Source organism: Crocodylus porosus, unplaced genomic scaffold, assembly GCF_001723895.1.
Source record: "Crocodylus porosus isolate Cpor-Errol unplaced genomic scaffold, CroPor_comp1, whole genome shotgun sequence".
Taxonomy (NCBI): domain Eukaryota; kingdom Metazoa; phylum Chordata; order Crocodylia; family Crocodylidae; genus Crocodylus; species Crocodylus porosus.
The window spans coordinates 84,466,218-84,480,176 of NW_017728931.1; the positions used below are offsets into that span (position 1 = coordinate 84,466,218).

Genomic DNA, 13,959 nt, shown 5'->3' on the forward strand with positions numbered 1-13,959 from the left:
GATTTCATAGACATTAGGGCTGGAAGGGACCTCGAAAGATCATCAAGTCCAGCCCCCTGCCCAAAGGGCAGGAAGTCAGCTAGGGTCATAGGACCCCAGCAAGATAAGTATCCAATTTGCTCCTGAAGGTGTTCAAAGTAGGTGCCTGAATCACCTTCGATGGCAGGCTATTCCAGAACTCGGGGGCTCAGACAGGAAAGAAATTCTTCCTTATGTCCAACCTGAAATGGACTTGCAGTAGTTTATAACCATGCAACCTCGTCATCCCTTGGGGCACTCTGGTGAATAAAGATTCCCCCAGATGCAACGGGAGAATGACGTCCTGGGATTTGCTTAAGAAGCACCTATGGATGCAAGCCAGCATTTTGGTCACTTTACTAGCCACAGCATTGCACTGAAGGCTCATGTTCATCTTGTGGTCAATGATGACTTGAGGAAAGACTGGGGGAACTGGGTTTATTTAGTCTAGAGAAGAGGAGACTAGGAGGAGACTTAAATGGCAGTCTTCAACTACCTGAAGTGGGGTTAGAGAAAGAGGATGGAGCTAAGCCAGGGATGGGCAAAATCTGGCCCACAAGGCCATTCTATCTGGACTTGCAAGGTCCCTAAAAATTTTAGAAAATTAATACTTATCTATCTTTGGTTCCTGTAAAAAAATGACAGGAACCAGCGGCAGCAGGACCCAAGGGAAGCCCAGCAGGCTCCCGCAACAGCAGACTTCAAAGTATCTGCCTGAAAAAATTGTGCCTATAGGTAGTTTTCATTTTAGGTGTTATTTGTAAAGTTTTTTTTAAGTTAAAATATATCACTTCTTCCTATTTAGCTTTATTCATTTGCAAATAATCAATTAACCATTGTTTCTCTTTCTGAAAAGGCCCTTAGAAATAAAGAGCAGACACACAGTCATAAAGGAGACTAACTTCCCAGGTAAGTTAGTCACATTTTGAATGGTAGGGCCCCATTATTCATAGATGTGACCGTCACTGAACAAGTGAGGAGTGACAGTATTGTATACTTGCTTTAGGCAAGTAAAAAGGACATTACAGAAAACCTGATTATATAAATAACCTTGGATCTTATGAACATGAGCTGATTTAATCTAATTTAAATGGAAAGATAAACAAAAGGAAGTATGTAACAAAGTTTCTATTTCAGTTGGGCAAACTTCTGATAAACACAGGGAAGGAATTAGTCAACTGGACTGAAGAGAACTTGGAAAAGGCCTGAGAGTTTAAACTTTTTTAAGTCAAAGACACAATATCTATTGGAGAAGGAACAAATGGAAACAGAAATGTCTACATAAGGTCGAAGCAAAAAATCAAAGAGCTGAACACATTCAAGCTTGGGAGGAAAAATATAAAAGAGCCTTATCATTTCCATCCCAAAATTCAGAGTGAATCAATGCATGAAATCACAGGTCTAATAGATTTTTGATAAACTTAAGTTGCATTTGTATCATGCAGCAAAAGTAGTACCTATATATTGGTATTTCACATAGGAAGAACTCAGTTACCTTGAGGAGTGGAGTGGAGTAACAGAAATTTAACAATATTCAATAGTACAAAAAACAAGGTTGGGCATTTAGGGATTAATAAGAATTTGAACTATCAAGTGGGAGATCAGCCGAGATGACTGAGGAGTAGAAGGACTTCATTACATTAGTCTATTACAGTATGACTGCCAATAATACAATGCAGTAAAAGGCAAGTGTAATTCTAGGATCCATCAGGCAAGTCTTTCAGCAGAGACAAGGAAGTATCAGTGCAACTGCAGAACACTGATGATATCTTTGCTCAAGAAGGATAAATACAAAATGGAACAGGTTAAGAGAAAAGGGCAGTTAGGACGGTCAGAGTAAAGAAGAGTATCACATTATGAAAGAAGACTAAAAAACTTAACGTTTGTTTATCCAAAGAAAAACAAAAAGGTGAGAAAGGATACCACTGACATTATAAATACGTCAGAGGGTATTCCACAAAGGAGGAAAAAACCTACTTAAAGGACAATATTGACAAAAGATAAAATGTATAAACTGGCTATAAATATGTTGGCCTGTAAATAAAAAAGTTTGTATGCTTCAGAGCAGTAAAATTCTGGAACAGACTTTCAACCAGCGTTACAGGGCTGACAACCTAGCCAGTTTTAGCATGCACGAAAATCAGTTTACAAATGGAACTGTTAATCACATCATAGCCTATTATAGCATGAACTAGACTATGATACAGGAATCCTTTCCAGTCATACATACCTATTGATCCTTTCAACTACTTCCTGTACTCCTTTTCCAGGCAGCAGGCTGGGAAAGCCCCACATGTGCTGCTGCTGCCCATGGCTTTACAGCGTGGCCTGTGGCTTTACAGGGCTGTGGCAAGGTTTGATGCTGCTGCCTCTGCTGCCTGCAACCAGCCCTGGGCTCTGGGCAGCTGCGCACCAGCTCTTGCCCACTGCTGCTGCTGGCATGTGGCTGCCTAGGGGCTGCACCAGGGTCCACAGTCGGCTTGGGATGGCAAGGAACTGAGCCACAAGGGACCCAGTCCTTTTTGTAGCATCACAGCCCTGGCCCCTTCCCCACTGTCTGCCCCAAGGCACGCACCACCAGCACTGAGCTGGGCCAGAGCTCCATGGACCCCACTGCAGCTCCTTGCAGCCTCCCAGTCACTGCTGCAAGCAGCCCAGGCTCCATGACAGGGGCCTGCCCAGAGCCTGGGTCAGCTGTGGCAGACAGCTGGGAGGCTGCAAGCAGCTACACTGGGAGCCACAGAGCCTCTGCCCTGCTCTGTGCAAGAAGCGGGTGCATGGGCAACCTTGGGGCAGATGGCAAGGAAATGGCCAGAGCTGTACTACCCCAAGAAGGATCAGGCCCCTTGCTGTTCCCCTGCTGTACTAGGTTCCCCTCCCCACCTTGTTCCTCCCTCCCTCCTGCCTGCCTGCCCTGTTGCCTTCAGGGACAGCATGTCACTTCCCTTTCTCCACCTCACGCTAAATGATAAGCAATAAGGCATTACTGGTTAATTTATCAATATATGAACAGTTAAATATTTAACCATTCTCATTCCTACTTAAAACCTTGAGGCTTTTAAATAATGGAAAGAAGCTACATAATGATGGGAAAATGAAGATCTTGTAATCAATTTTATCTCAAATATTTATTTTAAAAAGGATATTTACAGTAGGCAAGAAAAAAAAATGAGTGAAAAATCTACAGAGGATCACAAACATGTTTGTGAATTATGTCTTTCTCTTCTTTTAAACACTGAACATTCTTCCACGCACGGCAGGTCAATCATACTGAAGAAGCTATTGAGAACCAAATATATATCACTTGGAAGTAATACCGGAAGCAATAATCTTTGCCAAATGTCACGTTAGGATGGTATTTCCGTGTGATAACACTGGGCTCTCATTTCAATAAAGAAAAATATGGATTCACAGACATGTCCTAATCTTCCTTCTAATGAAAATAAGCAGTAAAAATCTAATCCATCAGCTAAAACAATTATTTGCCCAAGAGCCTGGTAGATTAAAGTGAGTTATTTCGAGAGAATTTTCAACTGGAGAATGATCTCTCAGATTTATGAATGGGAGCTCCTAAACTGTGACTACAGTTAATCTAGGTCATAAAAGTACCTACAAAACTTGTTCTACTACTGTTCCTCTCTTTTGTAGATGTTTAATAATACTGTAATGTTTTGGGTTGGGGGGAGGGGGGGGTTGCTATCCCCTCAATGAAGTATTCCACATCAGTGCTGATGATCCTTCTATAACTGCACTGGAGTCTGTTTATTAAAAGGATCTTTTTGATAGGCTTACTAGAGACCAAAAGAAAAATGAATGTTAAGGTTGCATTCATCTGCTTTCCCTAGATCAGGGGTGGGCAAAAATGTGGCCTGGGGGCCGGATGCAGCCCGCCCAGGCCATTCTATCCAGCCTACGGGGCCCCTAAATATTAATTTTTTAATTTTGTTTTTTTTTTTATCTGCCCCTGGCTGCCTGTCATGTGGCCCTCGATGGCTTGCCAAAACTCAGTAAGTAGCCCTCCGCCCGAAGTAATTCCCGTCCCTACCCTCGATACAAGTCCCACTAGAAATAAAAGTAGGAAATCCAAATGATAACATTTCAATGATTTTCTTGTTAAGAGTCAATGCAATGATCTTACTGTCAAACAAATTAAAATCTGTATGGATAGTTTAAGTGACCTCCCCCCCAGTCTTTATAAACCTTTTTTAAAAAGTTTCAAATCCATCTTATATAACAGCTTCCAAGCAGACAACATACAAGCAGAGGTAGGAAGTTTAATGGCAGGACAATCATCTTGTGATCTATTAAGTGAAGTGCCCCCTACTAAGGTAGACATGTTCACTAAAAACCATGTGTATCAAAGAATTTGTCTGCCTCTCAGCATCCACTTGAAGCTATGCTTTTTTGAGCTCTCATGAGTGGTCAGCTTTTACAGAAAACAATTCTATTCTTTTTACCTATAATTTGGATACTGAAATTAGAAGTACCATGCTTGTTTTGAGTGATTATATCAGAAAGTATATTTATATATCATAACAAGATTCTTAACAACTTTCTAAATTAAATCGTTTGCACATATTTCCACTCATGCTGAGTAGAAAGCAAATACAAGTTTTATAATGGAATTCAGGAGAGTGCATGCAGGTGAAAAAATGCTTAAATAAAGTAACCAAAATCACTGTTATAATGTACTTTCTTTTCTTTCTTAACAAGTTTGAGGACAATAATGGTTTTGTGAGAAGACTAAACTGAGGTCATGGAAAGAGCTTAACTAAATAAGTCACCGTAAGGTAAAGGAAAGTAGGAGTTCAGTGTGTTACCTGTTCCGTGGTAAATGCCAGGGTGTGTGCGCTTTACCTTTCAGCAGAGTAAACTTAACCTGTTCTGGCTTAGTCTTCAGTGGAAGAAGCATACACTGATGTGGATTAGCTTTTGTTTATAACGAGGTAAGCATATGCATTAATGTCCTCACTTGCTTTCCAATTAACTTGTCTTTCAAATTCAGCTTAGCTATTGCTTGCTATTATGTCATTACCTGAACAAGGGAAGTTGCTTACTTTTATTGGTTACACTCTTAAAAACAATGAGGATACAAATTATTCCAAACACTTCCAACTATCAAAATCTCTGAAGATAACACTTTTTTCACTAGTTTTCTCATGCTGGATCTTCATACCTAACTATAGCAAAAAACAGCTTAGTTAGAAAAACATTACTACAATTTAAAAAAAAACAAACAAACTTGTATTTACCTTTTGGTGAACAAAAAGTCTTCAAAAGTGTTAGCCAGTTCTGGCCACATACTGTCAAATTTTCCAGAAGATGCGTGCTGCCTTGCAACTGGTAGTCCAATAGAAAGAACTTTAAGAAGAGAAGATACTGCCAGCTTCCAAGTGCTTTCAGACGGACAGGAATACTTCAGACTTAGAGGTATCCTCAATGTCTAAGAAGAGAAAGTTCAACTAACTGTTATTCTTCCTTGAAGAAAACTAAGAGAGACAGATCTATGACAGCATATCTATACAATATCTCTACTGGACATTTTACACCGAAGATGGTAATACTTTTCTCCAGTTATTGCTGAGATTTCAGATGCTCTCTTTTTAATCTAATTACAATGATGAGTCATGGTATATAACCTGGTTAAAGTAAAGACCTGATTAACTGAATACATTGTTGAAAGTAAGAATCTATTCTAATTACATTGGAAAATTAACTGTTTATTTTTCTCCCTATATTACCATTAGGGCCCTGAGAAAAATCACAATTTCATGGACACCATGAAATTAGACCCCACACTGCAATTTTTAAGCATTGTGAGCCTGTGCCAGAAAACAACACATGAAAGCACAGGTTTCCCTTTACAGACTGGCAGTGTTCCAGCCTACAATAGGAAACCTAGGCTTTCCCAGCATTCCAGCCTGCAAGCAGCTGCTGGAGGCATGGCCAGGATGCAGCCACATGAAGGTAAGTGTATGAGGCAGGGGAATGGACAGCGTGTGTGCCTGCCTGTCATAGGCAGAGGAAGGCCAGGACTAACAGGGCTTAGTCCCCCCAGAACTCTTCATGGAGGCCAGCAACAGCAGCAGCACCATGGCATCACCATCTCTCAGTGCCCAGTGGTGTGCAGCCGCTCCTCTGCTACCACTTACAGTTGCAGCGCATGCTGGCTCCACAACAGCCCTATGTGAGGGAGGGGCGGGGTCAGGTGGGGCTCAGCCACCCCCAAATAATATTTTCTCCCCACCCCTTGATGCATGCTGCATGTGTGCAGGTAAGAGTATCATTTTTCACAATATTCATGGAACCAGTCAAGATCAATAGTTGCCCCATGAATATTCCATGAAAATGATACTTTACTTGTGCATGCGTCACAAATTTTCTATAAGAAATCCACAATTCTCAGTGCCCTAATCATCATCTACTGGTCACCCCTAATCCTGACAAATGGGTTTCCACAACCTATGCAGCTACATTGAGACAGTTCATCATCATGAGACGGAAGAATTTAAGGCCTTGTTACATCTTACACTAAGCCATTGTTTGGCCAAGTGCTAGCTTGGAATTTGGAGCAGTCGCATCTTAAGGCAAAAGATCCTTTTTGATAGTCTCTCACCTGCACAGCTATGACATGCCACTACAGGCCTGGTGAACCAGGACAGGCTTCTATCCCTGCTCTACGAGCAGGGATGAGAGAGATTGGGAAGTGGGGGGCCATGTAACTATCAGTGTCACTTGCTTCTCCCAAAGCCCAGCATGGACAGCATGCTGGTGGCTTGCTGCAACAAGGTAGCACCTTCTCATCCTCAGCCCCCTCCCACCACACCCTGCTGTGACTGGGGCTACTAAATGTTCCCACCAGCCACAGCATGGTACCTACTCTGCTGCCTGGCCCAGCAAGGCACTAATGACTCCTTTGCTGCCTGGCCCTGGAGCAATGCAACACACTGCCCCACTGGTTTCCTCCCGGCAATATCACTTACCCATCCCGAGCTGGATGTGGGCAGTATGCTAATGGCTCACCATGATAAAGCAGCACCTTCTCGTCCATTCCCTCTGCCACTGAGGCTGCTAAATGCTCCCGGCAGCCATGGCATGGTGCTGTGGGAGGAAACCAGTGGGGCAGTGTGGCACGATACTCCTAGGCTGGGCAGTGATGGAGTTGTCAGTGCTTTGCTGGGCCAGACAGCAGAACCAGTGCCAGAGCCCCCACCCATGCAGTACTTTTCTTTTCCTGTTGTTCTGGGCTATGCAGCAGCATCCTGGTGCACCAGCTATGATTTTCCATGCCTTACTGCGCTCCCTCCCCCAGTCACTTCCTGCCAGCCCCAACCTGCCTCAAGCAGTCACCATCTCCAGCTACACAGAAACACCATCTAGGGGAGGGACAACTGCATCCTGGGATACTGGAGGACTTCAACTCGAGTGGCACAGCCATCCAGAGTGGCAACACCTTAATGGAACAGGAGCATATTTATGTGGAACAGAGTTTATCTTGCCCTGGAGCGGCATAACTGAGCTACATAATGAGTGCTTTAAGCCACTTACAGGTGTTAATGTCTGGAGTGGCTGCAGGATAAGAGCTCCAGGAGCTGCCTAAAATTACCATTTAATAAACCCGTTAAAGAGAACAGCCCTATTCATAAAGGAAGCTGCCAAAGTGGAATACTTTCAAAGTTGAGAATAACGACAACTTGATATTTATACTTCTCATAACAAATAATATAAAAAATAAACCATGTGGACATAATCCTTACAAGGAATCATTACAAGGAACCTACTAAATATAAGAACAAGTGATATGTTAAAGACTAAAACTATTAAGGAAAGGAAGGATTAACCTGCAAAATAAAATGAAAGAGTATTTTTCATCTACTTCCATGCCACATTTGCTAATCCTAGTAAGTAGAAAAATAAACAAGTAATGAGATAAGAAAGAGATAGAAGACAGAAAGGTATCGAAAGTGCAAAGTGAGAGAAACCCTCCCCAGCTAAGCAGGAAGCCCATTCTGCCAAAGAATATAGTTCAAAATCCTGAAGACCAAGTCTATAGTAACTTGGAAACATACAGACAGCACAACACTGGGACAAACATACAAAGTCTTTCATGAACTAGTTTCTTATAAGCATGGTTGCACAATCCACCAGATCTATAGTTAGAGGAAGGAAGGGAGATGCATCATCAACGTAAGATATCTTTGAAATGGCAGCATTTTTCTCCCATTGAAATAATTGGTAACATCAGATACAACACAGATATTTGCACAAATTTCACTCAGATGTCACTAACAGAACAACATTAAAGAAATATTATCCTAATTTGGAGATCTATACATTCCATTTACAATAGATTATAACTAAAATCACCTATTAATTTAAAAAACAGCAGCCACCAATTGGAGAAAAATATGGACAAGTATAACTTTATTCAGCTAACAGAACAAAATTTTCTTCATAAGCAAGAAACTGAAATCAGCCAAAATTCATCACCACAAAAGCAAAGTTCCCCAAATTATTTCTTATTTGAAAGAGATGATACGTCTTGTTCCTTTAAATTAAAATGCAAGCAATAAGGTCAAAAAAGGTTATTTAAGAGTTCCCTTCTTTACATCCACATGCATGTAAATAAACATATACATCCCAGTACCATATCACTATATCCATCTCATACATACTTGACAAACTTACAACCAGTTGAAAATATTATCTAGAACTGAAGGTCATATCAAACAAATTACACAGTTCACAAGTGCAAATGCTAGGGCTAAAATTTTTAAGATCTTCAATTTTTCAGGTAGTAGTTAAGAAGCAAAATCAGAGGTCTGATTTTCAGCAAGTAAAGTGACACAGCACTATAGGAAGTCAAATTTCACCCTTTCAGTAGACATATAGGTTTTGAAGGTTGCTTTCAGTATCACATTTTTTACATTTTAACTTTTGCTCATTTCTGCTGCATGCTTAAGCTGTCATATACTCCAGCTACCATATTCTCAGCCGTTTCAAGTGCTAGTCAGCAGCAAAGGCACCATAATTACCTACTGTGTAAACCTTGGCTAAGGTATTGTCAGCCCCTAGAGTGAGTTGTCAGATTCCAACAAATCTGTGAATTCTGCTAAATAACTTGTCACAAGGACACCAAAAGGAAAGGAAGTCCCTACAACAAGATTTCAAAATACAAGTAGGGCTTGAGGGTAATTACAGAGAAGGTTCAGTGTCTTAGAATAAATTAGAGTTGTGTTGTACTGTATTATAGTAAATCAGTTTAAAAGCACTGAAATGTAAATTTAAATAAATGATATTATTTCAGTCCACTTGAGTTAAAGAATCGATTCCTTCCCCATAAGCCCCAGACAAGAATCTTAACACACCATTTGTCTGCAACTCTGAATAGTGCCATCTACACTGTCCCCTAGTGGTTCCAAATCAAACTAAGCAATTTAATATATAAACAAAAGATAACAGTTTTTACCTTAATAACGTTCTGAAGAACTTTCTCATTTACTACAGCTTTGTGGCAAGCAGTCTTTTGGTATAAATCCACCACAACTTCCAAAGACCTCTCAGCAAATGGCACATAATTCAATGCTACCCATTCTGCCTGGAAAAAAAATAGCACACTGTTGAAACATGAAAATATGAACGTTATGCTTAAGAAAATTTATCTTGTACACTGAAATATTATTTTAATGCATGCAAGACTTCCTAAAAATACATTCCAGAGGAGCAATTTTGATCCAAGCAAAACATAACCCCTCCCTCCCCACCCCGCAAAAATACCCACAAAACATTCCGACTGCAAAAATGTGATAACATTTTGGAAAAGGCACGTTGCATTTTATGCAAGACTACTATAGTAGGACAATCTTTAAGGAAATTTAACTCACCGGTGCAAATAGTTGTATCTAGTGTGATTCCATTGGGATGCAGGACAAACAGAATAAGAATAATTAATACATATGTAATAATTACCTCTTAAAGTTATATTGAATATTAGCATGTTGATTACACATTAGTGTTCATATTGTTTTTTTAAAAACAGTTAACATGCTTCAATTTCCTACCGAATATGGAATTTTAAGAACTACCAATTTACGGAGTTCTCCCTAAAGAAAATTATATTTCATCAGACTACTTTGATATAAGACAGACAGCACAAGCTACTTAAGATGTGTGATTTTGTGCCTGAAGTCCATTTTAGACTTTTCCTATCAAAAAAGTATTGAGAAAATATGTATCGAGGTAACAGAAAAAAGCAATAAGAAAAGTCTGAAAAAAAAATGTCAATAGCTTAATTGATGACACAAGCTGACAAAGTTTTGTGGATGGGGTAAGGATGTTTATCACCTCTGTCTGAAATAAAACTGAAGTCATGAGCCATTACATTTAAAATAGAAAAGATGGGATTTTTAGTTAGTTACCTGATTATATTTTGCATTTGCAATGTGTTTCGTTTCCAGCTGCCCATACTGTGGAGGCTTACAGGAGAATTCTACAAATGCTAGTAGCTGGTCAAAGATTGCTGGATACATTATCTGCATATTTTCTGAACCTACACATATGGCCTGTGAAACAAAATTTAGAGTATTATAATATTTACACAAAATTTCAGCTTTAAGAACTTCTCCTGTATTAAAAAATAAGCAGCAACTACTACTTCAAAAAAAATGATCGAATCTATGTTACAAAAATATACAGATTTCTCAGCAAACTCTTCTCTACCTCCATCATCTACACTGAAATTGGAGATGTCAACAAAATTCTAAATTTCAAATAATATAATTAAATATTGTAATAGTACACTGATGCAAGGTGACTACTGCATGAACAACAGAAATGGGACTCAGCAAGAGTGATGCTCTATGTTGTTTATTAAAAGGATTGCTCTGTATGTTTTTTGTCTCTGTCCCACAACTTTCTAAACTCCCACTTGGAAGAACATTTAGACAGTGACAAATAATCACCACAAGTAGTTAAAGTGGTAAGGAAAGAACAAACAAACTGTAAGGAACATCTCTCAAAGCAGCTTATAACAAAAGGTTTATAAGACTGTATTTATGATTCTCAGTTTTGCTGAACAGATTGGTGTCCAGTCAGAAGAAACTTAGAAGATGACAACTGAAGAGAACATGGGTAGAGAAGAGCAATTGCTTGCTAGTATAAGTCTCAAGGCAATGTCAAGTAGTTTGTACTCAAAAGCGGAGCCAATTTTCTTATACATCTATTTCAGTATTTGTCTTTTATATTAAATAATTAGCACCTTCCTCCCTGGGGTCTCCTTAGCCTCCCTTGGAATTCCAAGTCTTTCCATTTTACTGCTTCAGGAAAGGGCCCGTGTCATGTGGTCATTCTCTCAGAGAAGACTAAATAACATGCCTTCAGTAACAAAAAAACCCCCTCCGTTTCCTTTTAGAGAATGTGTCACCTAATAACATCTGAACAAGGAGGTAAACTGCAGTACTAGATTCTGATTTGTGCAGCACAAGATCACTGTTTTAATCACCATATTAAAAGATTTGATCTTCCTAGTTTAAAAATTGCGTGAGATGGATGGTGCACTGAGGTTGCAGTTGTGCACTGCTTTTGCTAAATCTACAATTTCATAGATAAGTATAAACAATAAGCATATAAGATTTTTATAAAATTATAGGCCTACACACTGATCAGGTGTGAAAAGTACTTCAAGAAGTGCATTTATGATGCTCCCTAAGCAGGTTCAAATTTAGTAATATGGTGCTTTAACATTACAGCAATAGGAGTTATCACCAACTAAGACAAGGGTCAGCAATACAGGGCCCATAATTTTAAACTAACCCACAGAGCCAGAGGACTTCCTGCAGCCAGGAAGGATGGGCGTGTGTGCCCATCCCCTAACAGCAAGGGGCTAGGGAAAGCAGCGGCAGCATGGGTACAGCTCCCAAATGCCTTGCCTGAGCCCACACTAGGGCTGAGCCCCTCTCATCGCTGAAGACACCCAGCTTGTGTTGAACCAGAGCCAGGTTATTTCAGCTCAGAGCTTGTTAAAAGGTTGCCAGCCACTGCTTTAATAGTTAAAACTCACAAGTCTGTCCCTCGGCTCCTTGCTTGCGAAAGACAATGGAACATGAGGATCAGCCAGAATAGAAATAACATTAAAGAATAGGTTTGTTGAGCTAGTGTGCAAGGAGGAAGAAGAGTAAATGCACTGGCAAGGAAAAAATAGAAGGGAAGTCAATCCCAGCAGAGGAGGTAACCAGGGATATAGCAAGGACCTTTTGCAAGGGACAAGTTGAAACAACAACTCTTTGGAGCTTGTTTTAAGATAACAAAACATTTAGAGTACTTTTCCAAATTGCTCAGTTAACTTTTAGGTTACCTTTATTATATGCATATTTGCCCCCACAAACTGTGTGCATACACTTTCAGTTTTCTATAGCATTACATACCTGTGACAAAATATTACTTGCTGATGAAGTGTCTTGATCAAATGTGTTAGGAAAAGAATCAAAGGTTCAGTAATTTGTCTTTTAGAAACACTTGTTTTACAAAAAGAGATCTTTACAAATGAAGATCTTTAATCAAAGATTGACAACTATACTAATTTATAAACTTTTAAACTGAATTATTAAAAATAAATTTGTTTTCCAAAATGTAGACGGAACTTCTAGCAGCTCCTGCCCACCTTTCCTTGAATAAAAAAAAAAAACCAGTAACATTTTTACAATCTTCTTTAACCATATTACATTTGCAGAGTCCTCCAACATCCCTGATCACAAATAAATTCCCCAAAGATTCCTAAAAGACAACTAATGTTGTTCTTTTGGGGGTTTTTTTTAAAGGGGGAAGTGCTTGTTTTTAGTAACAACCATAACATACTAATGTTAGTCTGAAATTAAACCCACTAAAAACAAAGTTTTTTCTATTGAATCATCAGTTGTGCCAGGGATCTGACTGCATACAATACCCACACAATTTACCAACACAACCTGGCACAATTTAAGTGCCAGATGTATTTTGCATGTAATTTTTCAACTACCTTGTGTCATTTATATTCTAAAAAGTGTTCCAGAATGGTACCATTTTAATAGATTTTTTTTTAGTTAAAAAGTATTTTAAAAGACAACATACCCTCAAATGCCACATTAGATTATAAGAACAAATCAAATGTATTCACAACCTTTTAAACTATTATTTTTGCGCTCCAGCCAGCTTAAAAAAAATTAAATTAAATTTAAATAGATCTCTCATCTAACCAAACAATATTTTCCACAGGAGTGAGGGGAAGATAAAAAGTCTACAAAGGCAAATATTATACTGCAATATTTCTACTCATCATAAGCCTTAAGAAACAAAATTCAAAAACTTACCTTAACAAAACCTGAATCTTGCACCTAAATGGACGCTACAGTTACTAACCGACTATGGCTTATGAGGAGTGGACTCAAGAACCCATCTATGGCATTGCTAGGAACGGCTTCTTAGTCATGCAAGGACATTTCTGCTGAACTAAGGATTGGAAACACTGGAACTGATTCCCTATCTCCCCATTACAGCAAAGAACAGGATTTAGTCTGATCCCATATCAAAAGTTTTTTTATAAGTATTTATTTTGGAAAAGTGAATAAACATTTAAACGCTCTCATTAAACTGCTCCACTAAGAGTAGGTATCAGCCCACTACAGTACAATACATTTTCCCCAATATTGACATGTTCAGCAGAAACACTCCTGATGACGTTTCCACGACTGGCTGGCTGCTGCTGTCACGTTAATTCTATTGTGTTCCACAAGATTTTGCAACTCCACAGACTCTTATAAACTTTTCTTTTCTTTTTAAACTTTATATTTAAGGAAACAAAAATGTGCTGTTCTGTTAGTTACCATTATGGGCATGACTAGTAGCACCAAATATTAACATTGTCCAACCCTTCCTAATAACACTTTTTCAATTGATCACAACTGCCAA

At 39.2% G+C, this 13,959-nt stretch overlaps 1 protein-coding gene across 4 annotated transcripts in view; it reads right to left on the minus strand.

Annotated features, from left to right (window-relative positions):
* MON2 (MON2 homolog, regulator of endosome-to-Golgi trafficking) overlaps window positions 1-13,959 on the minus strand; it is a 133,828-nt gene that overhangs the window by 24,133 nt on the left and 95,736 nt on the right. For 2 of the 4 annotated variants that reach the window (XM_019543311.1, XM_019543312.1), the window contains 4 exons: window positions 10,437-10,580; window positions 9,903-9,920; window positions 9,488-9,616; window positions 5,271-5,461 (listed from right to left, as the gene is read on the minus strand). In XM_019543311.1, the coding sequence (XP_019398856.1) occupies window positions 5,271-5,461; window positions 9,488-9,616; window positions 9,903-9,920; window positions 10,437-10,580 (482 nt within the window). The remainder of the gene's footprint in view (window positions 1-5,270; window positions 5,462-9,487; window positions 9,617-9,902; window positions 9,921-10,436; window positions 10,581-13,959) is intronic. The other 2 variants (XM_019543314.1, XM_019543313.1) reach the window with 1 other exon arrangement.